Genomic DNA, 27,604 nt, shown 5'->3' with positions numbered 1-27,604 from the left:
AAGTTGGACAGTGATAAATAATAAATTCAAAGAAAGAAGAAGGAAGGAAAGAACAAATGTGTTATATGTTCTTGGCTATGAAATTCATATTCGTATTCAGAAATTCAAATTAGTGTTCAGAAATCCATAATTCAGAAATTAACAGAATAGAAAACAAAGATAAAATAAGTAGAGAGCTGGCCTTGGCTCTAGATCTCTCTGGATGGCAATGTGGTTTATTCATTGGTCTCTCCTGAGTCTTGAGAGAGCTAGCCTAAGGCCCATTTGCCTGTATTTGGTCTTTAATCCATAACATCTGCTGTAATAACAATAATGACATCACTAATAATCCTTTACATTTGTTGAGCTGTTACAGTTCAGAGTGCCAGAAGCAAGTGGTCTGGAATTTCTGATAGGAATGAACAAATCTGTCTCATCAAATCCCCAAACACCTTATTAGGTAAGTCGGAAAGACATGTGCTTCATTATACCGATGAGCAAACAGGCCCATTTATCTGAGGTCTCAATGCTTCAAAGTCCCTTCTTTGCCCCTTTGATTCCTGTCCTTGAGACACCTGTTCTTTCTTCAGTCTATCTAGTCATTTCCTCAGAATCAGCAGCTTGTTCTGATTCCTGGGTTCCCTGCACAAGCCCCTATCTTCTCTGACCTTCTTTCCTTGGCTAGGAAGTCCAAGATGGCTATCTTGAGTAGATACCTTCTCTCTCAACCTGTTTGTGAACTTCCTAAGGTGAAGGGGTGGAGAATAATCGTAGGTGTCCTAGCACAGGGCTGGGCTTGGAGAAGGTCCTTAATTCTTGTTTGTAGATCTAAAATTTGATTTGGCAGGATTAGGCCTGTACCCATCAGAATATATTCTGGGCTGTGTCAACTCCCACAGCTGTGCTTGAGAAGGAACCCGCCACCACTTGGGGCAATCCCCCGCATCTGTGTTTGCTAAGGCGGCCGCGTGGCGCCTGGACATGTCGGGAGGCACTGGGAACGTAGGTCAACACTGGTACAGTCTCCTTGTAGGATGGTGGGGCAGGTGACCTTTTTCTGTCCAAGTCACATTGGTCTGGAGGTGCAGTTAGGTCCCTGTTCCCCTTTCCCCATAACTGGAGAATTCCCAAAGCCCTGCAGTCAACCTGTTCGACCAGTAACAGACAAATCCCAAGAGGAGAGATAAAAACAGACACATAGCTTTATCCATGAACAACTCTTAACATTTTATTCATCCCTTGGTAGGGAAAGGGGGCCTTGCTCACAAATAGTCAGCTGGTCAGGTGGGGGGGGGGGCTGGGGTATGTGTTGTCTATCCAGATAGTATAATATATACCACTGATTATGCAGAAAAAGGAAGGGAAGCAATAAGTTAAAAGCTGCATAAGTTATGAAAAAATAATATACATATATTTTATATATCTTGTATCCCCACTGAGGATTTGCTCCCTTGGAAACCAATAAATAGGCGAAGAAAAAGCAGCAATCAGCACCCTTTGGGACTTCCAGGGCTGAGCGTATGTCTGAGTTCCCTTCAGCCTGAGAGAGTCAGTAGCCCTTCAGCAGCCCCACACAGGGCTGGAGCAGCTTAGGAGGGGCCAAGACCTCCTGAAAAAGGAGATGAATAAATCAAAGACTGGGGCTAGAAACAGAGGGCAGGCAAGGGGCAGGTAGGGAGAAAAGAGGGAAGGAGAGGAGGTAGCTTGTGGAGTGGGAGGTCTAGGGCTGCCAGGATCCCCCTATGAGCCCCAAAGGTCAGAGCCAAGAGGGAAAAAGAGGCACACTCCTTCCGGCCCCACATCTTGTTGGATGCAGAATTTCTCTTCAGTGTCATCAGGACTCCCCGGCGTGAACTCAAGGGCTCAGAAGCTTCCAGACCAGCCTGGACTGTGCCTTCTTCATGACCCTGCCAGAGACAGGGGAGTGGACATGGAAGAAGGGGAGCACGGGGGGAAGAAAAGCAGAAGCGCTAACCCACAGGTTTGGGGTTTTCCTGGGCTCCTTGATGGATGCAAAGGAGAGCAGGGCCAGGCTATTTAGCCTGATGGGAAGAACAGAGACCCTGAGAAGGGATTCATGGGAAATAGGGGTGCGGTTTCATGGCTGGGGTGGAGCTAGGGGTATCCAGGGCCTGATGCACCAAAGTCAGGTTTTAGGCTTGGAAAAACCTGGGTCAGGGGTAGAGAGCTGAGATCCAAGGCAGGGTGATGAACCCTAGGATGGTAGGGAGAAGAAGGGAGGGTCTGATTCCTGTGCCTGGTCTCAGGCTGCCATCAGCCTTCCCCACAGGGAGCTCCTCATTGCACGAAAAGCTTCTGGAGAAGGTGCTGGGAGCTGGCTGAGCAGCCTGTCTAATTCTGACTGTGAACCGCTGGGAGGACTCCATGGGAGGAAGGAAGGAGCACAGGTGTCCAGGTGTCTGGGCCGATCTCAGAGGTCCAGGCTCAGGTCCCAACTACTCAGGGAGGTGCTTCCCCTCACTCCTGTCAGGTCCCTGGGGAGCCCAGGTGGTGCAGGACTGCCAGGGACACGCTGGACCCAGTCTCCACGGGACTGCAGATATGGGGAGGGGCCCGAGCAGTCCTCATCAGCCCCTGGTCCACAGCCGGCTGGAGCCGGGCAAGCAAGGGCACTGGCCTCGAGGCTGAGGCAAAGGCAAGACTTGAGATGTGAGTTTAGGGCAAGGGTTGGGCAAAAGGGTCAAAGGGACCTTGATTAGAGCCCTCTGTTGGGGGAGGAGTCTCAGAGAAATGAGGAGGTAGAGACAAAAATGACCCCAATTCCAGTTTGCCAGTCAGGAAACTTCTGGCCAGAGGTTGGACAGGTGAGGTTGTGAATATTGATATGGAGCAGAGTGATTCTGAATAGCCGGTGACAGTCCTGTCCCACCCCTGGCACCCACAGGAAGAAACATTGTTTTGAACTCTCAGTTCAGGATCAGGTTTGTTTCCTCTCCTAACCTAGAGGCCCCAAGCTGTTTTCTTGAGCCTTGCTGCGGGGGAGTGACGTGAGGCTCCTGGAGTCCAGCTGCGTTATTCTGAGGCCTCAGACTCCTGCAAGAAGAACTTCTCTGACATTTCAGTGACTTTGATCACATGGCCTCTGCCGTTCTTCTTCTTCCGGGAGGGGACTCTCGAGAGGTGAGACTTGGAAGCAACTACAGGGAACACAAAGGGTAGGGGAGGGAAGGGGCTGGAGGTATGGGAACCGCTTAAAATGATGCCTTTGGAGTCATGACCCCGCCTTACCACCACCCACTCCCCTCCCCCCCCCGCCCCCGGCTGGGTCTCCTTCCTCATCATGGGTTCTAGGGGCAAGCAGACTCACCAGTTCTGGGTCTGGATTGCACAGTGCTAACCATGGCTGCTGAAGGCAAGTCCATCCTGGGAAAGGTGGAAAATGGTGGGATGTGAAGGGAGCCTGTGGCTTATGTTCCCCTGGGACTGGGGGCCTGGGGACTGGCAGGTGGAAGGCAATTCTTGGTTGTCACTCCCAGCATTGGGCTGCCCTGCTGTGTGACCCTGGCTAGCCAGTTTGTCCTCTCTGGGCCTCTGCCCCTTCTCCCCTGTATAAATGACCAGCATATACTGAGCACTTGTTTGTAACAAGCATTTACATATAGAATCATATTAATCCTCTTCTCCTCAGGTGGGCCATGTTTATCATTGGCCCATTTTCCAGATGGGAAAACTGAGAATTTAATGGACTTGGGCCAAAGTCCCAGTTCAGAAGTGGCTAAGTCGGGACAGGAACCCAGGCCTGCCAGGCTCACAGTACCGCGCTGGAGGGGCAGGCTGGGTTCGTGTGGCTGGTCCTTCAGGCCTCCCTTTCCTCCAGCCCCACCCCGCTGGCCCCGCCCCTCACCGGCTCTCCTCGCCCTCCACCAGCTTCCGGTAGGTGGCGATCTCGATGTCCAGGGCCAGCTTGGTGTTCATGAGCTCCTGGTACTCGCGCAGCTGCCGCGCCATGTCCTTCTTGGCCTGATGCAGGGCGTCCTCCAGCTGGGCCAGCTTGGCCTTGGCATCCTGGAAGGCCAGCTCCCCCTGCTCCTGGGCCTCCTTGATGTTCTCTTCCAGTTTCAGGCACTGCAGCCAGGAGGATGGAGTTGGAAGGGCTCAGTGAGCAGGGTTGGGAGGGAGAGTGGGCCAGGGCCAGGAGGCTACCTCTGTGCTTGGGGGACAGAGGACTAAGCAACGCATTTCTGGGCTGGTAATGGGTTGCACTGCAGCAAGAGGGGGTTCAGTAAGACCTAAGAAGATACTTTCTGAAGGCTGCCAAAGAGGGAAGTACCACAAGCCCCCAAAGGAGCCTGTCCCAGCTGTCCTTACGGAAGCCAGGGCTTAGGCCTCTATGCCCTTCTCTCTGTATAGCTGTTGGGAAGCAGTGGGCTCTGGGTATGTGCAGTGGTGGGGCGCTCTAACGTTCCAACAGCCCTGGCCGGTTTACAGAGCACTTTCACGTGCAAAGCTCATGCGATCCCCACAGCTATCGTAGGAGGACAGTTGAGGAAACTGGGGCACAGAAGTGCTAAGTGGCCTGCCCAGGTCACTAGGTTGGGTCTTGCATCTTGCATGTGCTCAGCATTTGTGGGTGTGTGACAGTATGCGCCCTTGCACGCCTCCCTGCTGCACCGCCAGGTGGGTCCTCCAGAACTCACGTGGCTCTTGATGGAGAGGATCTGGGATCGGAGCTTCTGAATGCGTACGTTGAGGTCGGCGATCTCGCTGCGGCTATTCTGGAGGCTTTTCCCAAACTCGGCTGAGTAGGCAGCCTGCTCCTCCAGCTGCAGGGCGTGGAGGACGTGACAGTGAGGGGCTGCTCACTGTGTTCCTCCCAGCGCCTCCATCCATCACCTCTTGCTGCCCTTTTTTCTCTCCCCACCGCAGGCCTCACCTCTGCAGCCACCACTCCAGGGCGGCCTCTCTCTGTCTTCTCCCCCACCATGTCCTCCTCCTGGCTGCCCTAGACTGAGCCCCGTGGGCTGTGCCCATACCTGGCCAGGCATTGCTGGGTAGCAGCACCACTGCGAGCTTCCGAAGGATGCAGACTGTGGGCTTTCCCTGCCCCTGTCACCCCTTGGGGCTCGGCACAGTGCTGGGCTCTCTAATTCTCTATACCTCCCTGTGAAGCAACTGCTATAGTCCCCCCACCCCCACTGCCTCCGCCCCCACTTTGCTTCCCTGTTTCTTTGCCCCAGAATCTTAGCAAATGGCTGAAGGCAACCTCAGCGAGTGCAGCCCCTCCTGTCCTGGCTGCCTCCGTCTACCCAGTGCTGACAGCCCCAAACCTTGCTCCGGGAGTATGCCTCGGCCTCCTCCAGGCTGCGAGCCGCGATGGCATCATACTGGGCCTTCACCTCCTCCACGATGCCACTCAGGTCGATGTGGCAGCGGCTGTCCATGCCCACGGTCACTGACACGTCCTTCACTTGGGCTGCCAGCTCCTTTAGCTCCTGGCCAGGCACAGACAGACATGGGGGGCTCAGGGTCGGTGGCGGGGGGCACCTGACCCTCAGCCTTCCATAGTCCCCCATTGTCTCTTTATCCCCAGGGTGGGCGCAGGGTGGGCTACTCTGTCTCCCTAGAGAGATGATCAAAACATGAATGCCTCCCCACCATGCTTCTCAGCTTGTACTCAGGAAGCAGCTCGCCGCCCCACTTGCCCACCCTTTGGCCTCCCTCTCTGAGTGGAGGGGAGGAGGGGCTCAGGGAGGACTCCTGGCCCCAGAGATCCACCCTACCAGTCTTACTGCTTTTCACTTTTTCTCCACCGTCTGTGCTGCGGTCCCCTCCCAGGGTGGGACACCTTCCTCCTGGCTGATTTGAAAAGGCCCGGGATGTCTGGGCCCGGGGAGTTGTCCCTTTTGCTCATTGCTGCATCATTATGGCTCAGTGGTGTGTAGCTTAGCCTCCCTCCTTGGATGGGGAGCTCCCTGAGGGTCTGGCAGAGCCATTTCTTCTCCAGATCCCCCATATCTGGCAAGGGAGCATCTCAGTTTGTTGAATAAACGTTGGAATGAAAGCTCATGAATGATGAGGGGCAGGAGCGGGGCTAGAGGCTTGTCAGCCTCTACTCCCCATACGCCCCGCCTCGCCGCCCTGCCAGAGGCCAAGGCTAAGGTGACTTCAGGGTCACTCTGAAGACTCACGGCCCCCTCCCCATCTAGCTGAGGGGCTTGCCCAGCAACAATAAGATTTGGCCTTAATATTCTTTATCTTCTCCCTATCATTTTGGAACCCCCTTTGTCTCTCCTCTCTCCCCTTCTCTGCTTAGAAGACGCCACCATCCTCAGAGACCCCTGGAAGTGGTAAAGCCTCCCATTTCACCAGGAGCTCGTTCTAGGCCTGGCTATGTACTGAGTGCTTTCCAGGCAGCCTCACATCTCATCCTCACCAGGCTGGCATGAGAGTTAGCTCCACATTACAGACAGGAAAGAAACTGCGGCACAAAGAGGTTATGTAAAAAGCTGTGAGCCCAGAGCCCTTTGCTGTTCTTGCTGAAGCCCCTGTCTGTCTTTCCACCCCAGACTGGCTGTCTACCATGCCTGACAGCTCTGGCCTGAATGCTCAGGGGTGTGTAGAGAGGCAGGTGGGGTCAGCAGTCTTCAGAAGGGGTTGCAAGGTGTCACCTCTCAAGCCCTGGGCTGCTTTCCCTGGGTGTGCTAAACAACTGCCAGGGTCTGGTTGCCGATTGGGAAGGAGGAGGAGGGGGCAGAAGCAGAGTGTTGGTGACCAGCATTGTACAGAGTGAGTCAGGCAGCTGAGGCCTCCATGGAGCCTGGAGGGTGGGACAGGTGCCCTGGGAGGTAGGGGTGGATGTCATCTGGAGGAGAGAAGGTGTGGGCCAGGGACTTACAGTTACACATTCTGGCATTCACAGCCTGCCCTTGACTCCTACTTCATTCATCAAATTTTGGTCAGTGTTCCTATTTTTCTGATGTGTGTGTGTGTGTGTGTGTGTGTGTGTGTGTGTGTGTGTGTATTAACTTGTTTGAATCGGGATCCAAACAAGGTCCCTACACTGCAATAGATCCATATTCTCTAAGTCTCTTATTCTATAGATACTCCCTCCATCTCTCTCTCTTTCTCTCTCTCTTTTTTTTTTAAATTGAAAACATCAAGTTACTTGCCTTGCAGCATTCCCCATAGTCTAGATTTTACTTATCACATTATGGGCTGGTGTTTATCATGCTCCTCTGCCCCTACATTTCTGAAAGATGGCTGTTGGATCTGGAGGCCTGCTTGAATACAGGTTCACTTTTTGGCTCATGACCTCATTCTGACCCTGGTTCCTGACTTTGGCTTCCCGCCCCTGGACCCTCTGTCCATCAAAGAGGTTGTAGCCTCTGGTGTCCACCTACTGAAGCGGGTACTTCTGACCTGCAGCTTGACCCCCTGTAGTCATAGACTGCAGGGCCCAGGGCAGCTGGAGCCACATGAGTAGCCACGAGGCCAGCTGAGGAAGGCTGCCGTTTCCCTGTCTGCTCCCTGCCTAAGTGGCCCACTAGCATCCCTGGCGACAAGGATCAACTCCTAGAAAAGGAGTGGTGGGCATCCTTAAGCCCCTCTGGCGGCACCTGTCCCTGCCCTGGAACTGGCAGGATCCTGACCCTAAAGGCCAGAAAACTGCCCCGTGGCGGTTTCCTGACCAGGGGTTTTGGTTGATCTTCAAATGAACTTAAGAGATCTCTGCGCAAAAGCAGGGGAGGGCCTGACCCATACCAGAATAAGGTAATAGTGCCTACAGACTCATGCCCTACTTCTGCTACCCCTGCTCGTCCTCGAAGACTAACATTTCCCACATGGAACTGACGTCCTGGCGAGAGGACTGCTTGGCTGTGGACAGTTTCAGAGATGCAGCTTTGGGGTTTCTTTGCTCAACAAATTGTGGGGGTCAGTGGGCATGGGGAGTTTCAGGTAAAGCCCTCCACTGGCACTTCTAGCCCAGGCCTAAGTTGGCATTTGTTATGGGCCAGGAAAAGGACAGGGCGCTGTCAGAACACATGGCGGGAAGGCTTCCGCAGTCAGGGCGAGGGACTGGCAAAACACGGCTGATGGAGCAGCCTCAGATCCTTCCTGGAAAGAGGGAGGGTTTAGAACACCTACAGACCTGTTCGGACGTGCCGGCCCCTTGGAGCTGCAGAGGGTATAACAATGCTGCCTTGTATGGTGTGGAAGTGCCACCATGGGATGTGCACCCCCAAGTTGGAAAGAATTAAGCTGAGGTACAGTTTAGAGTTTCTCTTGGGAGCCAGAGCCTGAGGACGCTGCCACATGTGTGACCCACTGGTCAGGATAAAGAGTGACTCTGAGGGGGTAGCTTAGTGCTGCTCGGTAAAATACAGTATATAAAGGCATTAGGATCTGAATACCACCACCTTGTATGAGCTGGGTAACCTGGCCAAGGTTTTAAACCTCTCTGAGCCTCAGTTTTTTCATCTGTAGAGTGGGTATAATTATAGAACTAAAACCAGCTAATGTTTAGAAATGCTTACCATGTGCCACAGCAAGGGCTTCAGGATATATTAACAAAATAAATCCTTACAACAGGCCAGTGAGCCAGGCACTATTATTTACCCTCTTTTACAGATGGGGAAATTGAGGCATAAAAGAACCTGTTCCTGAGTTCATGTAATTACTGAGCCAGGATTCAAAGCCGAGCTGCTCTAAATTCTGTGTTCTCTTAATCATTATCCTTACTTCATAGAGTATGAGGACTAAATGAGATTCTATTTGGAAAGCACTTAACACAGTGCCTGGGATGTAGTAGGCCTGCATTAAATAATAGACAGGGATACTGTCATAATTGGAGAAGGTGATAGAGCTGGGGCAAAGAGTCCAGGAGAAGAGCAGCCCATTCCTGGAGCAGCCTCCCCAAGGCACCTCCAGGCAGGCTCCAAAGTAGCTTATGCACGTAGGCTCTCCATGCAGCAATCTGCATCCCAGGAGGTGTGCCCGACTGCAGGGGGTTGTCAGCAGATTGCTAGCTAATCTCCCTGGAACCAGGGAGTTTATGGGTGGGGCAGGCGTCGTTCTGGCTGGTTGCAGCCAGGCCCCAAATGCCCTCTGGAGCTGGAGAGTACCTTGGAAACTGAAGGGGAATGTGAGCCTCTGTCAGCCCAGGCTTCTCTCATTAGCCTGGGCACTTGGAAGTGAGGGGCAGGGGTTGCTCAAGAGGCTGTAGCAGTAGATGAGGCCCTGAGCAGCCCATGGACTTTGGCTCTTGGAAAAGGCTTTGAGGCCTTATCTCGTGTGTGTGTGTGTGTGTGTGTGTGTGTGTGTGTGAGAGAGAGAGAGAGAGAGAGAGAGAGAGAGAGAGAGAGAGCGCGAGCGCCACGACTGTTTTCTGGAACACAGAGGTGGGCCATGCTTTTCTGATCTGGTGTTGCTCCAAAGTGGAAACCAGCACGTCCAGCCCTCCTGGGCCTACTGTTGTCAGCCATGGTTTTCTTCCACCTGAGGTGGCCATGGCTGGCATCTTCCTTTGCTCTGACTTGCTTTGTCTGATGTGGTAACCACTAGCCATATGTGGTTGTGAGCACTTGAAATGTGGCTAATCAGAACTGAGAGGAGCTTAAGTGCAAAATACACACCAGATTTTGAAGGTGTAGTATGAGAAAAAGAATGTAAAATAGCCCATTCATTTTTTATATTGATTACATGTTGAATAATCATATTTTGGATATATCGGGTTAAATAAAATACATTATTAACATTATTTTTTTCTATTTCCTTTTTAAAAAATGTGGCTACTAGAAAACTTAAAATTATTAAATTACATAATTATGTATAAAATTATTTAAAATACATGACATATGTGGCTCACATTATATTTCCATTAGTGCCGGCTTAGAGACTCCACGGGTGTGGGGAAACTTTTCAGCAAAGGGTCAGTATCGCCTTCTCAGTCTGTGGCGGAGCATGGAGAGAAACGCAGACCTCATGCCCTAACACCAACTTGCACCTTGCTGCCTCTCAAAGTAATGGTAACTGCTCTAATGCCCTGAGCACCTACGGCATTTCACTACAGTCCCTTCTCCACAGCAACCTTATTTATACCAGCACAAGCCATACCCTTCGCCCCCTCTGCAGTACCCTCCCCAGTACGCACCAGGGGTTGCCTGTCACACTTAGAATAAGGTCCAAAACCCAGCTCAGGGCCCAAGGCTCTACGTGAGCTGACCCCTGGCCACTCTGCTCCAGCCACAGCTGCTTCTTTCCCTTTCATCACCAAACTCACTCTTGCTATAGGTGCTTTGCAAAGCTCTTCCTTCTGCCCACAGCCTCCTCAAATCTCTACTGGGCTGGATCTTCCCAGGCGTCCTCTGGCTTGTCCCTCCTCTGAGACCTCCCCTGACCTTGGGGTCTGACACTTTCCCCTCCCTCTAGCACTATCGCATCGCTCGCTTTCTTTGTAGTCCAGCACTTTGCACCCTCCCAAATCATCTTGTTCAGATGTTTGTTTACTTGCTTACCACCTGTCCCCTCCTGAGAGCAGGAACTTTGGCCGTCCCGCTCACTTCTGTGATATCAGTGCCTGGCACCTAGCAGGCATGTAGCAAACATTTGTTAAACATTTGTTGGTCCTAGTCACAACCCCGTGAGCCTGGTACTATTACTTGTCTCATGTTATAGGTGAGGAAACTGAGGCACAGAGTAGAGAAATAGCTTGTCCAAAGTCACAGAAATGGTAAAAAAAAAAAAAAAAAAAGGAAAAGAAAAAAAGGTACAGTCAGGATTGAGGTCCAAGGGCTGTAAAATCTAAGTGGAGCCAGGGGCTAAGGAGTTTTGGGGCTGTGACTCCGGCAATGCTCAGGTTATCGTGGGTTATGCCTGGCCTTCCTCCAGTTATACCTCCATACCTGCAGAACCTCTGCCTTGACTTAGAACTTGGGCTACGGGCTTGCTGAGATGTGGGCAAACAGAGCAGAGGGCAGGTTTGGAAACGCTGGTCCCGCTGATGTCTGCCTGGGCTGGACCCACAGTGAGTTTGGACAGAGGAGCCACTAACCCGCTTTTTAAGCCAATCAGTGGTGCCCCTGGTTCATCCACATAGGGCTTGGCTTGCCTGTGGAGGGCTCTGCCAGGGACATGAAGCTTTTCACTGTGGCTGATGTGGGTGGTCTGCTTGGGAGGTGTGCCTCCCTGCTGTTCCCAAGGGCCATGGTATTCTCTCTGCTCTGCTACCTCCCATGGCCACAAACAGGTCTCAGGCCCACAGAAGTTCCATCTCGGGGCTGAGTCTGCTGGAAGGGGTACGGCTATGTGCAGCCATGAGGCCCAACATCCCTCTCTCGAGGATGAGGCCATGAAGTCGTGGTCAGCAGCCCCTAGAGCCATTGCAGCAGAATTGTTTGATTGCAGTGGTGGCTTTGATCCCTGCCTAATCTTAGCTGTGCTGCCATAGCTTGGCACCAGCATATAGGCTGCCAAGTCCTCTCATCTCCAACAATGGTTCTGCCTACTCACAGCTGAATCGAAGCATCACCTCTATACCTCCTTGACCCTGAAACAAGGGGTGTAGAGAGGGGACCACAGATCCCAAAGGAGGCCCAGAAGGTAGAGTGGATCAGCGGGGTGGTGTCCAGCAGCCAGTAGCAGGGGCCATCTGCTGACTGCACCTGCAATGTACTAGGCCTTACTGGGTCATTGTCTCCCTAGGCTCAGCTGAGGACTGAGGGACAAATGAGAATGTCTGGAAGCTCCTCTGTCTGCATTTGACTGGGTCATTTTTGTTCTGCAAAATCTAATTTTGTCTGGGAACCAGAGAATCTGACTACAGGTTTTCTCTGCCTTGGCCTCGAATAGGGAAGTGTGATGTGTGCTATACTATCAGAGCTTGAACTGTGGGTGCTTGAGAGTTAGACTGCAGGGATAGATTAGTTCGCTAAGAGTGGCCATCTGAGACCCCCTGGTTTCCTGCTCTCAGGTCACCTCCTGACCTCGTCCAGATACACCTGGTCCCCTGTGTACCCTCAGCACTTATGCACACACAAAGGCATAGGTTCTCCCTGAGAGAGTGGTCTTTTGGGAACCTGCCCATGCTCCATGAAATGAGTGAGGAGAGAAAATGTTGGATTATTGGCGGCAGTGCAGCAAGGGGTTTAGGGAATCCTTACAACTGTGGCTGGAAACAGTGAGTGACTGTGAAGGTTCCACATCTCTGGATGCCCTTCCCTCCCCTGCACCCCTGAGCCATGGACCCATCAGCTCTTGGCTCAGCGGGACACTGGCCCCGTCTTCTCACCTGCTCATAGATGGTTTTCATCAGCTCCACAAAGCTCTGCAGGCCTTTTAACTTGGTCTCCAGTTCAGTCCGTCGAAGACACTCTGCGTCCAGGTCCTGGGGGTGAGTGCAGTGGTGAGTGATGGGAGAGGGAGAGTCGAGGGGTCCCAGGGCAGGAGTGGAGGGGGAGCCTTTGCTTCCTGGGTGAGATGGGGGTGATTCCCAGAGGAGACCTGGCTCAGAACCCAGGAGGACAAGCAGGGTTGGGCAGGTATCTGTCTGTCTGCCTATTTGTGGTTCTGGGACTCAGGCCTTTGAGGGCTTTGCTTGGGGATCTTGAGAAAGCAGGCAGATGGTCCATGAGGAAGGATCCCCTGGGACAGGCTGAGCAGGCTACCTTCTTCAGCTGGACGAAGGTAAACTCCATGTCTGTGCGCTTGGAGATCTCATCTTCATACCTGGGGGTGAGGAAGAAGAGAGAAGAGAGGAGGGAGAGAGAGAGGCTGTTCAGCTGGACGTGGTGGGGGCCTGGGGTTTGGTTAACCCTCCTTGGGTGTGGATCAGGGCCTCTGCTGTGAGCTCATTTGGTACTCTGTGCCAATCAGAAAAAAGCGGTCCTTCCTTCGGGTGGATAGAGCCTCTGTCTTCTATGACACAAGCCCTCTCCCCCATGGTACCCCAATGCTGGCTCTGGGGAAACAGGCAAACTTGTTCTCTTTCCTGACTATCAGTCAGTCCTCTCCTAGTGGCATCTGTCCCTTTCCTGGCTCTGTTCCACATTCATCTCCTCCAGGAAGCCTCTCCTGATTGTGCAGCCTTTTCACTCTGATACTTTGTTCCCTCTTCTTTTTCCTTTCTCCTCCCACGGGAGTCTCAGTTTCAGATGAGCTGTACTTTTGGTCAAGTCTGCACCAAGCATCCTGCTTATCTTCCACCCTCTCTCACTTTCGCCCTCCCCACAGCCCCACCCATCTCCCCTCTACTAGAGGGTAGGACACCAGTCCTTCACGTTCCCTCCAGAGGGAGGACAGGAAGAGCATGGGCTTGATAGTAAGATAGACAGATGGACCCTCCGGTGTGGTTTTAAGCAGGTCCCTCCACCCCTCCTTCCTCAACTCCCTTGTCTACCGGGGGTGTGTGCGTGCGTGGGGGCTGACGGAGTCCACCCCTGATGCAAAGGCAGACATACAGTCAGTACTCAACTGAGGTGGAACCCATCTCTTCTCAGATTTGCCTCCTTGCTCAAGTCTGCCTCAAGGACACTGTTGGATGGGAGATGGGATCTTCGACCTTACACTCTTCCTCTAGTGAAGACGTCTGTCTAGGCTCCCTGGGGAAGGCGTCTGCTATCCACAGACTGCCCCCTCAGCCCTGCCTGCCCCAGCAGATGTGGGGATTCTTTGGCTTCCTGTTTTCTTCTCTCCAGGGACTGCTTTAATCACTGGCAGCTCTAATTACAGCCGCCTGCCTGCCCCAGTCCCCACCTCGCAACAGGGGCAGCGTCACCCATCGCCCACATAGGGTGGCTGGACCTGCCACCCTCAGGCCTTCTTTTCCTTCGGCTTATCTGAGGAGCTGAGGGGAGTGGATCTGGCTGGCCGAGAGCCTGCAGGGCATCCGGGTCCCCGGAACTCAGTGTGCTGAGCGCGCACTCTCCCTGGCCACTGCCTTGGATCCCAAGAGTCCGTGTGGGGCTCTGAGGGTGTAAGTCACCAGGGCGGGGTGGAGTGGTGGGCCAGGGAGAGTATTCTGCAGTCTGGGCTTGCCAGGGTGAAAAACATGCCCAAGAAGCTTCACCTGCACCCACTCCTGTGACCCTCAGAGTCCCCGTGGAAGGTCCTGTTGGTTTCATTTCAAAAATGAGAAAATGGAGACTCAGAGGAGGGCTTGGAGGCTCCTGTGGTGTGTTGGTTAAGCATGGGGCTCCAGAGCCAGGCTAGCTGGGCTCAAATCCTGCTTCCTTGCTAACCAGCTATATGACCTCGGATAAGCCACTTGAGTGTGCCTTAGCCATGATAATGGTGATGTCGTGAGGCTGGAATAAGTTAGTACATGAAGTGTTCACAACAGTACCTGTCACCCACTAAATCTATTGCTACTATGATTACCTGAGCTCCGTTCTTTCCAACACTAGGCCCAGGCCCTCAGCCCCTCTGCCTTGGCCTCTGGCGTTTTCAGAGAGAAACTGTGGGAAGCTTCTTTGCAGAGAGAGAGCGGGTGGTTCTCTGTACACTTCCCAAATCCTCAGGGCTGGGCTGACTTGAACAGGCTTCCCTCTGGGATCTGGGGTCTGCTAAGGAATTCCCTGCCCTGGGGAGCCCAGACTAGAGAAACAGCTCATTGACTGGCCTTCCCCACACAGCCCCATGGTCAAATCTCTTTCCTTCTCCTCTTCCCTTTGGATAGCAGAGTTCTGCCTGCCTTAGGGAGAGCTGTCCAGTGGGGGCCCTCTGAGGTGTCGAACCCCTCCTTATCCCTCACTGCTTCCCCATCCCTTTGTGTAGCCTTCCCTCCTCTCTGCTCATCGACTCCCTTGGATTTTAGCCCCGGTTCACCCCCTCAACCAGATGCTCCGCACATGCTCCCATGCAGCGAACAGCTTGCACAGCTGCATGCAGCATTCCTGAGTCACGTGCTGTGTGGCGCCGGGCCAGCTGTTCTGCCTAGGTGGGCTTCTGCTTCATTCTCAGTAAATAGAAATGCCAGCTAGCTGGTCTTTGGGGCCCTGGCTACGTCAAAGCTGTGGAAAGTCTCCATTTTTATAGAGGCTTAGGCGATGCCATCTCCCCTATAATCCCCAATCTGCCAGCCACCAGCTCCCAAACTCGTTCTCAGTCCTTTTCAGCTTGTCACACCCGTAACCCCCCTTCCCACTTGTTTATTTCTAGGAGTGAAGCTGATCTCATCGGCCTTGTAGAGGCAGGGCACACCCCTCCATGTCAGGGCTTGGCCTGGCGTCTCCTGGCTCCTGGGGGCCCCCAGGCTCTGCATGGCCAGGCTGCAGCTGCCCCTGCTTTGGCCTGTAGACCCAAAGCCCTCCAGCATTGCTTCCCTCAACTCAGGTGGGTTTCCTACCCAGAGAGGAGAAGAGAAGCCCTAAGCCAAAGTAATAATATCAGGCAGCAGATGGAAACCAGGCAGCAGGCCAGATGAGGGGGCTGAGACAGATTAAAACAAGAAGTAGTGTTTGTACAGAACTTCCAGTTACAAAGTGTCTCCATGAATGTGATCTGGCTGGGCTCACAAGAGCAGCCTCTCGAGGTGGATGGCTGAGGTTAGGGATGGGATTTAGCATGCACGGCTGTGTGACTGAGGACAAGCCCTTGCCTTCTCTGGACCTGTGTTTCCTTCCTCCTAAAAGGATGATCCCAGGCCCCCATCCAGCTCTGCCATTTTCTGAGTCTTTGAGCTTCTATTAGATATCAGTGAAATGAGTCACAGTTTCTGGTGCACTGATGGTTTCTCTCATTGTGGTCAGAATGGGCAATCAGATTCCCCATGTGATTCCCTAGGACTTGGAAGGGCAGGGCTGGGGGAGAGGTGGCCCCCACGCCAGGGAGGGGCCCAGCCATGAGGACCAACTCAGGCCTGTTGGCTGGAAAGTTCCAATCAGATACACAGATGAGGAAACTGAGGCCCAGAGTAGGGAGAGTTTTCTGTGTGATCGTCCCTTCTGAATGTGGCCTGAGCAGGGCAGGTCATGCAGAGAGGTCCTGGGCAAGCTGAGCCTCAGCCCAGGCTCCTGGACTCCTGACAGACTGCTCCCACCCTCCGGAGGGTCCTGGTTGGCTGGCTGTTCTAGGGACAGCAGGCCTCACCTCGAGTCAGCAGGGCTTGGAGTAGGGCCCAAGTACTGGCAGAGGAAGGTGGAGTTAAGCCATATCCTGTTCTCCCCTCACCCTGGGTGGGGACCTCACTGTAAGGAGACCAGGTTCAGGGGCACAACCTTTCTGGTCTGCCCAGCCTCCTTGCCCATGAAGCCCTGGCCACTCTCTGGTCGGAGAGTGTCATTTCTCCTCCGAGCCACCCAATTGCCTGGTCTGCCTTTCTAGATTGGCCAATTCATTTCAGCAAAACTTCATCAAGCACCACACTGTGTGCTGAGCACTTCAGCCTTCAAGAGATAGAGGAACGGCCATTTATAGCCGTACTGAACTCCCGACTTTTTCCTCATACCAGCCTTAGTTGGTGTCAACCATCATCCTTCCCACTCCACAAGGGAAGAAATTGAGGTTTGCATGTTAAGCAACTTGACTGACATCACAAAGCTAGGGAGGGGTGGGGGCAGGGAGTAAATGCCTATACCTAAGCTTGGGCCCTTAACTACACTGGTGGGCCACACTGCCTGCTAGCTTGTTCCTGTCTGTCTGCCTTGCTAAGTTGTAAAAGCATCTTGCAGGCCGGGGCTGTGTTTCCCTCATCTCTCTGGATCCCCAGCTGGCCACTAATGTCAGCGTGCACTACCTGCGGGGGATTGCTTCTTCATTCTAATGAAACCCACCACTTCTGTCCTCTGCCTGCACCTGCTCCTGCATATCCAAAGCGGGAGCCCATCTGTTGCTCTAGCTGGTGACATAATTTCCCATTGCCAAGGGGACATGTGGGTGAGAGCAAGCATGTTTACAGGAACGGGAGGAGGGGATAGGAGATGGTGGTTGCAGTGGTACGCAGGGTGGGTCCAGCAAGCACAGGGTTTATCTGTCAGACATTGTAAGATCGACTTCATTGTAAGACTCCCTATTTGGGGGTAGGGAAGCTGTGGATTCATTGCCATGATCCCCAATATTTAGAATACCACTTGGCACATAGTAGGTCCTCAATAAGTATGTCTGGAATAAAGAAATGTTCCTTTAAAAAGCATCCTCTTTTTCTGGCTTGGGTGCCCCAGACCTTGCACTTGAGTGCAGATTGGGCCCCACTCGCAGTCCCTGCCCACAGCCCCCATAGGGCGCACCCTACCTGATTCGAAACTCCTCGACTTTCTCAAGCATCTGCAGCAGGTTGGCCTCCAGCTGTCCCCGCTCCTGGCTCACTTTGCACAGTTCGTCCTGCAGCCGGCCCTGATACTTCTCGTAGAGGTGCCCAAGGTCAAAAGCAGTAGAGCCCTGGCCCTGCAGGAAGCTCCAGCGGGTCTCCAGCAACCGGTTGCGCTGCTCCAGGGCCTGCACCTGGGCGAGTAGGAAGGCTTCGGTGAGAGGGCCAAGCGTGGACGGGTTGGGCGCAGAGGCCCAGGGCCAGCCGCCTTGCCCCCGTGGGGGCTTCCCTTGGAAGTGGTAGCTCATCTGCTCTCAGCACCTATCCGGGCACTTACTCAGCAAGCTCATGTGGCATCTCCAGTTACTGATTGTTCAAACTGAAGATGGTGAGATAGAAGGGAATCACAGAGAGGTGGAGCCAGTTAGCACGGCTTTCGCAGGGGAGGAGCAGGGCCAGCTAGATGAGGGAAGGGGGAACTAAGTGTGAATGTGACAGGCTCTCCATGCCTGCCCGGAGCTTGGGCGGGAGACCCCAGGGAACCTGAGGTGTCAGAGGCTCATCTGCTGCCCCCCCCTCGACAAGTCTGATCTCATCTGGCCTTGGAGACTCGGCAGGGTAGGGCCCGGTTAGTACTTAAATGGAATCTTCCCTGCAACTGTGGACTTGTAGCCTTTCCGGTCCTCAGTTTCAGCAGGTAGAAGTTGGAGATGGTATCACCTGGCCTGCCCACCTCTGAGGGCTGTTGGGAGAAGGGCCCGGGATGTACTTTAGAATAGTAGTAATAGCAAATGCTTATATGGCCTCGATTGAGTGTCGGGCCTGTCCTAGGGCTTGACATCTTTAACTCATTAACTCCCCACAACAACCTCATGGGGTATGTACTGTTATTAGCTGTACTTTACAGATGAGGAAACAAGGCCACAGAAAGGTGAAATAACTTGCCCAAGGTCACACAATTATCAAGTGATAGAGCCAGGTGTAGAATCCAGTTAGTTTGTGTTTAGACTCTCTTAACCACTGTAACACGTCTCCTGTCTGCCGCTGAGGTCACTGCAGGCCCTGGGACCCATTTGCCCTTCCTGGCTGGCTTCTGCCTCTAGTTAGGGCCAGTTTTGCCTTGAGGATAAAAACTGGGGGGCTCTGGGCTCGGCTACTCCTCTCAAACTCTGCCTCCTTTACACTCTCCTGCTTAGGCTGCTGCATGGGCTCCTACAGCCCTCAGCTCACATCCCAGCCACTGGTATAGGCTGTCAGGGTTCCTCCTGAGTTCCCTCCTTCCCTCTTCCCAGTTCGGCCCAGCCTGAGGCTCTCCCTGCCCCTTCCCCACCTGCTGGTCCTCTCCAGGCTCCAGTCTCTCTTGGGCACGACCATTTCCACCTTCCCAGTCCCTTCTCGGTTGTGCTACCAGCTCCCTTCCTGCAGGAAGCCTCACCCCTTCCCTCCTATATGAGGCCCGCAGTTTATCTGCTCCTCCCTTGTCCTGACCTACTACCCTCCCTGTCAGACTGAGAGCCATCTGCTCTCCTCCTAGGGTTTCTACCCCCATGATGCCCGGGATAGGGGTGGGCCACCGAAGCAGGAGGGACGGCTGGGGCCTGGATGGTGTGGGCTGTTGTTGTTGTGAGAATGTGGTGATAACCAGTTCAGTGACGTTCCCTATGACCACGGGCAAATAGCTAGGTCTCCTCCCTCTCACTGCTGGTGCCAGCGCCCAGAATCACAGTCCAAAAGAACCAGAATTTTAACCAGGAGCCTTTGGACCAGCTGATCTGTACCCTTCATTTGCAGAGAAAGAGATGGCGGCCCAGGGCAGTCAAGTGACTTGTCCAGTGTTACACAGCAACTTGGTGGCCAAGCTTCATGGACAGGCCCATGTGATGGTGGCTGCTACTCTGGACTGTCATAGATTTCCTGTTCCTTCTGAATCTGGGCACTGGGGAAGAGGGGGCCCTTCTCTCTGCTCTGCCCACATCCCCAGGTTTGCATGAGATACTTTGATGCCCTTGGGAAGTCTCCCTTGACATTCGTAGTGACAACACAGCAGGAATATTGAACGATAGCCTCTGTGGGCTGTCATTCCCCTGCTCAACTCCCATCTGTACTGGTAAGTTCTGCTTGAAGCCATCCTAAGCCTACAGTCTGCTGTAGTCACAGCCAAACAGGTTCAGTAGGGATGGAAGTCAAGAGGGTTTCTGTCTCGTGTGTGTGAGAGGGCTCGTTGGGGGAGAGGTATCTGCTTGCCTCACCTTCCCTCCGTTTTGACAAGCAGGAGCCCGTGTTTACACTGAGGGTGGGGTGAGAGGAGAGATGTGAAGCTCCTTTCTCCACCCATGAGCAAAAACAAAATCCTTTACACCAGGAAGTCCTTCCCATAGTCTAACTTCAACCCCCTGTACTGTAGTACTGGGCCACTGGGAGATGGAGGGCATTTGGCCAGCCAGTCTGGCTAGAGGGCATTTTGGCTCTGGGAGATCTGGAGCAGCCCCCTCTCTCTGATGCCGTTGGGAGAGCTGCCTGCTGTCTCTGTAGGTGGGGATGGAACTGAACCCCTACCCAGGGCCTTCCCTGCAGAAAGGCTCCTCCCTCTCGGAACAAAGGCCTAGGGAGGTGCCAGGTTAATTGTCACCAACCTGTCCAGGCTGCTGAGCACTCACCTCTCATTCCCTTTCTTCCTTATTCTGGCTGATCCCCCTGCCCTTAGATCACACAGTGGCAATTCTAGAAGGGGGCTCGGAGAGCAAACCCCTGGTCGACCTGCCTTGTGTTGTACAAATGAAGAAACCGAGGCCCAGAAATGCAGAATTCATCATGACTCAACTGAGTGGTCCAGATCAGGGGTGGGGGAGACATGTGTTTTTTGTAGGGAAATGAGCAGGCCGGGTCCCCACCCTGTGGGCTCACGGTCCAGGCAGATGAGCTTACTGGGTAGTAGCCCTGGAGCATTCAGGTCCTATTCCTCAGGTGTGGGGGGAGGTGTCAAATCCCCCGCTTTCAGCCAGAGGTTGGCATTTGCCCAGGGAGCCTTAAGGTTCTTTGTCAGGAAGGGCTGGTTTGTGCCTTCCTGTGTGCAGGCAGGGAGATGGCTCTAGTGGCTTCCAGAGGCTGCACAGGCCTAAGGGAAGACACTATGCCCATCTCTCTGTCTCCAGGCATTTCACCACCTTTCCTGAGTTCCCTCCCGATAGCCCACTCAGGCTGAGTGCTGGCGGTCCTTCCTCTTGTCCTACCTCCATCCCCTCTGTTGTCTGCATGTAAAAGTGAGAGCACCCAGCCAGCAGCCTCTGCTAGATGTCAACACTGTCCTCTCCCTGCCTCCCTCAGCCCTCCTCTCCTGCTTCTGCTCATCTCCCCTCCTCTCGTGGCTGCCGATGTACCAGTCCTTCCTCTGGCGTGAGCTCAGGGCCACCCTCGGAGCAGGACGGTAAGTGAAGCACACAGAGGGTAAGTGGCTTGTCCCAGGAAACGGCCTGCGAATGGAAGAACCAACACTGCTCCAGGGCCTCTCGCCCACACTTGGGCATCTCCCCCAACGGCCCTCCTCTTTAAGAATTCTCCTTCTCCTCCTTGGTGCTCTGATCTCTCTCCATGCCTCAGAGGGCTACAGGGGCTGGGGAGCCAGACAGCTCCTGCCTGTCCCTTTTCTTTGCCTAGAGCCCCCATCCCTGCCCTGGTTATGGCCTCTCACTCCTGGGCCCACATATCTTTTTCAAGCCCTGTGCTGGACCCCTACCCAGGAAGCTCCTCCACCTTTCTGTCCAGCAGGGTCTCTCCCTCCCTCTTTTCAGGCTCCTGCCCAGAAAGGGCTAATTGGGTTCAAGAGCATCCTGGGCTGGGTCCATTTATGGTATTTTTAATTTACCAAACAGAACATGCCTGGTACATGGTAAGTGATTTTAAAAAATTATCTCATTTGATTATGATAAGCCTATTACACTGATGTGTACTAAGGCACAGAGAGGTTTAGTAATTTGTCTGAGATTACACAGCTGGTCAGAGGTGGGGCCAGGATTCAAACCCAGTATTGCAGTTCCAGATTTCATACTCTTAATGGCTGCCTGCTCTCACTTGAGTACTCATGGCCTTTATAAGGAGACACGGAGGGACAAGAGCTAACAGACTGTTTCCATAGGGTTGGTGGGTCAGTTGGGACTCCTTGGGCAGAGCCCCAGCAATCAGGGCCCCCAAGAGGCCGGCACTTTCAGCTCCCTGCGTTCACCCTGAAGAACACCCATCTCGAGGCTCAGGCTTGAGGACTAGAAGTCTCCAGTTCTGCCAAAGACCTTTGAGGGCATCGCCCTGGCCCCTGGGCACAGGACCCTGATGTCTGGGGCCCCTTCCCTGTGCCTACATACTCTCCTGTCCCATGACAGAGGCACAGAGTAATATCAGCCCTGGTGTTCAGCGAGGAAAGCCACATATCAGAGCCAAATTACATAGCTCATGAAGCATTCCTTTTAAGGGATTAACCCAGGTTTGGAGAGTAGGTGGCTCTGCAGGGACCTGCCTCCCCAGGGCAGTGGGCTTTTCTCCTAGGGACAACAGCCCAGCAGTACAGAACTCTGCAGCCAGCAAGGGCTGGGGGAGGGAATGATTCACTTCAGTGGATGGTTGTCCACTCCAGTTGTCACTTCCCCTCCACAGCCCCACTCAGGCACTCCAGGTACGGGTGCAGGAATGCTGGTCTGGGCACATAAATAGGGAGAAGAAATGGTTCCCATCTCAAAGATCACTGGCTTTTTGTCTCACAGATCTGAGTTCAAATGCAGCCTGCGGATTTGCTGGTCGTGTGACCTTGGGCAAAGCGCTTAACCTCTAGATTCAGTCTCCTCACATGCACAGCAGGGGAAGTAGCCACTGTGAGGTGCTGCCCTGTGGGCTCAATGGCGCACATCTGCGAAGTTCCTGCAGGGAGCCAGCCACAAGCAGATGCTTGAAACGCGTTACTTTCTTCCCTCTGCTCCTCTGGGTGGCCTCCCGGGGACACTAGCAAAGTGCAGAGGAACACAGAAGCAGGGAGAGCAAGGTGCAGACAAGGACTGAGCCAGGGCGGAGGGATGGGGCTCTGGCTTACTGCGGGGGTGGGGGAGAGGGGAAGGTTGAGTTTTCCTCATCTGTAATATAGGCACAATATGACTTCTTTCCTCAGGTTGTTGAGGGAAATAGAAATGCATATGTAAGCACCCAGCATGGTGCCTGGCACATAGCAAGCAGACAAGAGCAGCTCTTACTATTGTGACTATTATTCTTGGGCAAGGCAGGAAGGAGCAGAGGTGAGAGGGATGGTCAGGAGAGGTTCCTTGAGGGAGGTAAGTGAGGAGCAGGTTTGGAAGGTGGACAGGACCTCTTGCAGTCCTTGCCCTGAGGCAGAGGTAGACACGAGTGCCCAGACTCGCATACTGGCCATGGGAGTGGGGTCTAGGAAGTCAGGGTACAGGGGACTCACTCCCTCTACTCAGGTGGGTGCCTGGCTGGCTGCCTGTTTCTGACTCACAGCATCCATCCCTCGCATTCCTATCTTTTGGCATGCCATAGCTTCATCCCCACTCCGAAGCCTTTTTCCTGCCTGAAGCCCCACATGCCCCGTCGGCCCTGCCTGGTGCTCCTGACTCCGAGATGCTTAACAGGGCCAGAGGCCCAGACAGGAGGATGGAGCCTTGGAAGGACATCCCCACCCTTCATCTGCTTTGGAGTAGGACTGCAGACCATTCCTCCATCAGCCCTTCCTATGAGGAAGCATCCTCCTGGCCACACTCAGAGCTCCTCCCTAGTCCATGCTTGGGGGAGGGTGGCCCAGGCCATACAGTACATTATCATCCAGATATCCCTCAGAGGCCGTCCTGAGGTCCCTTTCTTCCCCCATGCAGGGATGGCTCAGGGACTTCCCTCCACATTTCTCTTCTTAGAGCTAGTCTTTGGAGTTAGCAAGCCGGCTCCCTATTGGCCGGGGGGAAGGGGTGGGGCATGATGCTCAGAAAACACAGAACTCAGCCGTCTGCCCAGGCTTGACAGTCAGTCCTTAGTTTTCAGGACCCCCCTCCCACTCCTGCTCACCTTGCCAATCAGGGAGGCAAATTTGTCATTGAGGACCTTCATTTCCTCCTTTTCCTGGTTCTTTTGCTGCTGTATGGCTGGATCCACCTTGAGGTCCAGGGGCACCAGCAGGCTGGGGTTCACAGTCACCTTGGGGATGGTGCCAGCCGACCAGCAGTCTGTGAGGCTGCGGGAGCTGAAGCCCGGCCCGGGGGCCCCACAGCTGTCCCATCCTGAGGTCCCAGGCAGGGGGCCGCCTGCAGGGGTCACTTCACAGCTGCTAAGGCTGCTGAAGCCAACGACGCAGGAGCGGCAGGCCATCACGGCCCCCTAAGCCCGGGAACAGCGAGGGCAGGGCGCAGGGATGAGTTAGGGAGCTTTGGGGTGGCGTTGGCAGCTGGCTCCAGTCACAGGCAGGGCAGGCTGGAGACTGAGGAGCAAACACCTGTTGTACAGGGCTCATTAGCTCCAGGAGGGCGGGACGCCTCCTAGCCCGACCAACCTGTTGGATGATGTGGCGCTCCCGCCCCTCCCCCGGCACCACGCACGCATCTCCTCCCAGGACTGAGGATTTGCCTTGCTAAGGGGGCTGTTCACGGCCCGCCCTCACAACCCAGCTGGTCCTGGCTCCGGGCAGGGAGCAAGGCTGGGCTGGCTGGCTGGCTGGGAGTGGGGAAGCTAAGAGGAAGGGGGATTCAACAAATAAGGAGAAGAGAGAAAGAGAGAGCTCTTACCTCTCACCGCCGACCTCATTGCATACCTGAAGGCTGACGTATCTGGGCTCACATACTTCTGGAAAAGATGACGCAAGCACTGGCCCTGGGCTCCCGTGTGTAAGACGGAGGACCTGGGTGCTGTGCTAGCCCTGGATTGGAAAACACCGCCTTTACTATCTATTTTCCAGCTGCCCAGGAGTCTCCCTGCCTTATCTTCTCTTCTTCCTTTCTTCCTCCTTCGTTCCTTCGTTCGTTTGTTCCTTCCTTCCTTTGATCTACCATTTATTGAGCACCTACTATGCACACCCTACTGTCTCAGCTGCTGGAGAGGAAATAGATGGTCAAGGCAAAAACACTTGGCTTTGGACATGTGAGACATGGGTTCGAGACTCAGCTTGGCTGCTCACCACTGGTGTGACCTCGAGCAGGTTACTTGACTTCTGTCCTCGTGTGTAAAATGGGGATGAAACTACCAACCATACAGGAGGCGAGGTATACAAAGAACTTAGCGGAGGGCCAGCACAAAGCCCTCAGTAAATGGTGGCTAAGACCGGTGCCTGCCTTCTGGGAGCTGAGTCTGGCAGGGGAGATGGCTGTGACCAAATGTAGCCTTGCCTCAAGAGCTATGACAATGTGCCCCTGCCTCTCCGTTCTCCCTTCTTTCCATTCCTCTTTCCTCTCTTCTCCATCTCCTTTCCCTTTTTTTATTTTAAATATGAAATAGAAACAGAAAGACATCAATTTGTTCCCACAGAGCCTCTGACGAAGCAGCAGAAGGCTCAGCCGGCTCAGGGCAATTTCACCCACCTTCCCAAAGTTCAGGAGGTCCCACTCTTCCACTTCTAAGGAGCTGCCGGCTCTCCTGGGCCCGCCTCTTCCTTCTTCCCTGGCATGATGTCTCTGGATATTCTTGCCCTGACTGGTTGGCCCTCCCTGGACCTGGCACACCACTCTGGGTGGTGGGGTCACAGCAGAGAGAGGAGAGTAGCTGAGAGAGTCTCAGGTGACAGGGATGGAAGAGATCTCAGCCCCCTCTGGGACTGGAGGAGGACATAGGCTGGAGATGGGAGCCACTCACTGCTGGGGTCACATTGCCCATTCCAGGCCTCCTGCCTCCCAGGTCAGACTTCTTTCCCCACATAGTGGGCATCTCTGGCTCACTAGGGCACAGGAATCTGTGCCGAGGCCATGAGCCTATCCTGAGGCTGGATTTCAGGCTCCGATGCGGGGGGCGGGCTGGCGAAGTACTTCTGGATGATCAGGTCACTGCGGCGGTGCCTGTCTCCACTTCCGACATGTGATGCCCCCATTCGGCACCCACTTGCATGGTCCACCCCAGCTTCCCTGACTTGATATCTAATGGCATGTGGTCAAACTCAGAGTCCTGCCCTCCCCCACCCCAGCTACCCCTGTGTACTCTGTGGGGAAGGGGAGGGCAGGCAATGGCATGTGGGCCCTGCCGGTGACAAAAATAACAGCCATCCTGTCAGGTATGTCTCAAATGCTTTTACACAAATTAGCTCCCTTAATCTTCATGACAAATGCCATTTGAGGTAGATGCTTTAATTCTCATCAGCCTCAATTTGGAGGAGGAAACTGAACTCAGAGGGATTAAGTTCCTGTTGAAGGTCATAAAATTTATCAGGGATGGATTTGAACCTAGACAATTGGAGCTATGAGTCCTTCCTCTTATGTTAGCCTCTGAGCCTGGTTATCTTTGGAAGGGTAGTGGATAGAAGAGAAAGTTCTCTTCTTACTGTCCAGGGCTCACTGTCAACTCCCAATTTTCTTTAAGCTGGATGCCCAAATCTCCAAAGCACCTCTGCTTAACTTAAGTCTGCTGTTTCTTGCTGACTTCTTTTGATCTCCATCAACCCCTGAGTTTAGACAGGTCACAATTAATTGCTGAGTCCCTGACTTCAAGCCTGGCATTTCAGGGCTGGCCCTGGGGCTCATGTGCTGGGTAGCCTTCCTTGGGGGCAGCCTAGACTGAGGCATGAAGGGCATGCTCCCTGGGGTTCTAGCTGAGGTTGGGAAGTAGGTCCCGCCTGTTGCTTCCTTTCTGGCCTGGCAGTCTCTCTTGGGTGCAGTCTGAGAGGTGTCTTTGGCTGTCACAGCTCTGGCTCCCAAACAGGAAGAGCAGCCAAAAGACTCCAAAAAACACAGCTCCACAGAAGCACCCAGCCTCACCCCCTCACTTCCCTTCTCCTCTCCTCCCGTAGGTCCACCCATGCCTCTTTTGGGGGTCAACTGTTCAGGGCCCTGTCTCTCCACCCTCACCGAAGACTTGACACGACTCTCTCTGGCCTTGTTTAATGAGACCGGACTACCTGGGGGTTTAGGCCCCCCAGGAAGGAGGAAGCCAGCAGGGTCAAGAGAAGGAAGGTGGTGAGTGGGTAAAAATTTCAGTCCCTTTGGGGATGTTGAAGTACCTAGGCAGTCTACAAACCTCTCCTGAGTATAGTCAGAAACAAACCTTGGGGCTTCCAGTGGGGCGTGAGCTTGGAGACCCGAGGTGCGAACTGGCATCTTGTACCCCCTGGGACTCTGAAGCCCTCTCCTGGTTGACTTACATGATCCAGGGACAGAAATCTCAGTCCCCCTCCCTTCACCTTAAGTCTCTCTCCTTTGCCTCTGGTTCCCTGTAACTAGTGACAGAACATGTTCCTAATCATCTAGGAAGCAGAGAAAAGGCAGAAGAAAGGCAAGGGCTAACAGGAAGTAAGGAATTGGGGAGGCCTGAGCTGGGCTGCCCAGAAGCTTGCTGATACTGGTCCTCAAAGAAGCATGTGAAGTTTTCTCATTTTCTCTGCTTCCTTCCGCGTCCCAGCTCTCTCCACATCACACCCTCCCAACAACTGATCTGTCTCCCTCTCATTCTCATCCACCTCTTCTCTCTTGCCTTTCTGTCTGCGCATTCCTCTCAGAGCGTCCTACCCACTTAGAGTCCTTTCCCAGCCCCGGGGAAGAGAGGCGTCTGGTAGGCCTCCGCAGCCCTACTGGATGGCCTTATGGGAATGGCATCCCTGTGTCACAGTTTCAGCACCTCCTCTGTGCCCTGCTCCCTATTTGAGCTGAAGCCTGACCTGTGGAGCCAGCAGCCCTGGGACAATGCAGGATAACGATGCATAGTTGTTGGATGACTGTTTTAGTGAGCACATCCCTGCTTGGCTGGGGCTCTAGGGCAGGACGTGACTCTTGCGGAGACAGGCAGGGACTCTCTGAGCAGGGGAGAATCTTAGTCTCACTCCAGGGCATGATAAACCACTCCATCAGGAAGCCTTCCCAGATGAGCCTGCTTAGGTTCCTATCTGTCTTTCCTCCTCTCTCCTAAATGCAGGTCTACATCTGTGCTTACTGGGTCAGGATTCTCTCCCTGATGGCTCTAGAAACTCTGGCCTCCTTACCCTGGACCATCCTTTGAGCAGGCCTGTACTGAGGCCGCAGGAGGGAGGCCCTGCCTAGGGGCCAAGTTCTTGGAATGGGATGAGGGTCAAGGTCAGGGGTTGAGAGCCCTTGAGTAATTTTTGGCTGTGTGAAAAGAATTTCTAAGGGCCCCACACCTTGGGATCCCACAGATTGGGAAGCTGAAAGTAGATTTGGGATGGGCGAGGGTCAAAAGAGGAGGAACTTACATCGAGGATGGAGAAATTAAAAGGGTCTATTAAGCCTCTTC

At 53.8% G+C, this 27,604-nt stretch overlaps 1 protein-coding gene across 2 annotated transcripts; it reads right to left on the bottom strand.

Annotated features, from left to right (window-relative positions):
- Positions 1 to 1,193: 1,193 nt before the first annotated feature.
- KRT80 (keratin 80) lies at positions 1,194 to 23,874 on the bottom strand. Of its 2 annotated transcripts, none has more exons than XM_016142666.2 (9): positions 23,234 to 23,874; positions 17,165 to 17,373; positions 12,603 to 12,663; positions 12,227 to 12,322; positions 5,268 to 5,432; positions 4,638 to 4,763; positions 3,845 to 4,065; positions 3,308 to 3,363; positions 1,194 to 3,172 (listed from the first exon to the last, which is right to left on the bottom strand). In XM_016142666.2, exons 1-9 carry the CDS (start codon positions 23,531 to 23,533, stop codon positions 3,138 to 3,140), a joined length of 1,269 nt encoding a protein of 422 aa, XP_015998152.1. In that variant the 5' UTR covers positions 23,534 to 23,874; the 3' UTR covers positions 1,194 to 3,137. The 2 variants fall into 2 exon arrangements, with proteins under 2 accessions (XP_015998152.1, XP_015998151.1); XM_016142665.2 differs by having other exon boundaries at positions 1,194 to 3,137; positions 23,234 to 23,873.
- Between the last annotated feature and the right edge of the window lie 3,730 nt (positions 23,875 to 27,604).

The sequence above is a fragment of the Rousettus aegyptiacus genome, unplaced genomic scaffold (assembly GCF_014176215.1).
Source record: "Rousettus aegyptiacus isolate mRouAeg1 unplaced genomic scaffold, mRouAeg1.p scaffold_m13_p_2, whole genome shotgun sequence".
NCBI lineage: Eukaryota > Metazoa > Chordata > Mammalia > Chiroptera > Pteropodidae > Rousettus > Rousettus aegyptiacus.
The sequence above is the reverse complement of the archived record's forward strand: the minus strand, read 5'-3'. Positions and strand labels throughout refer to the sequence as shown.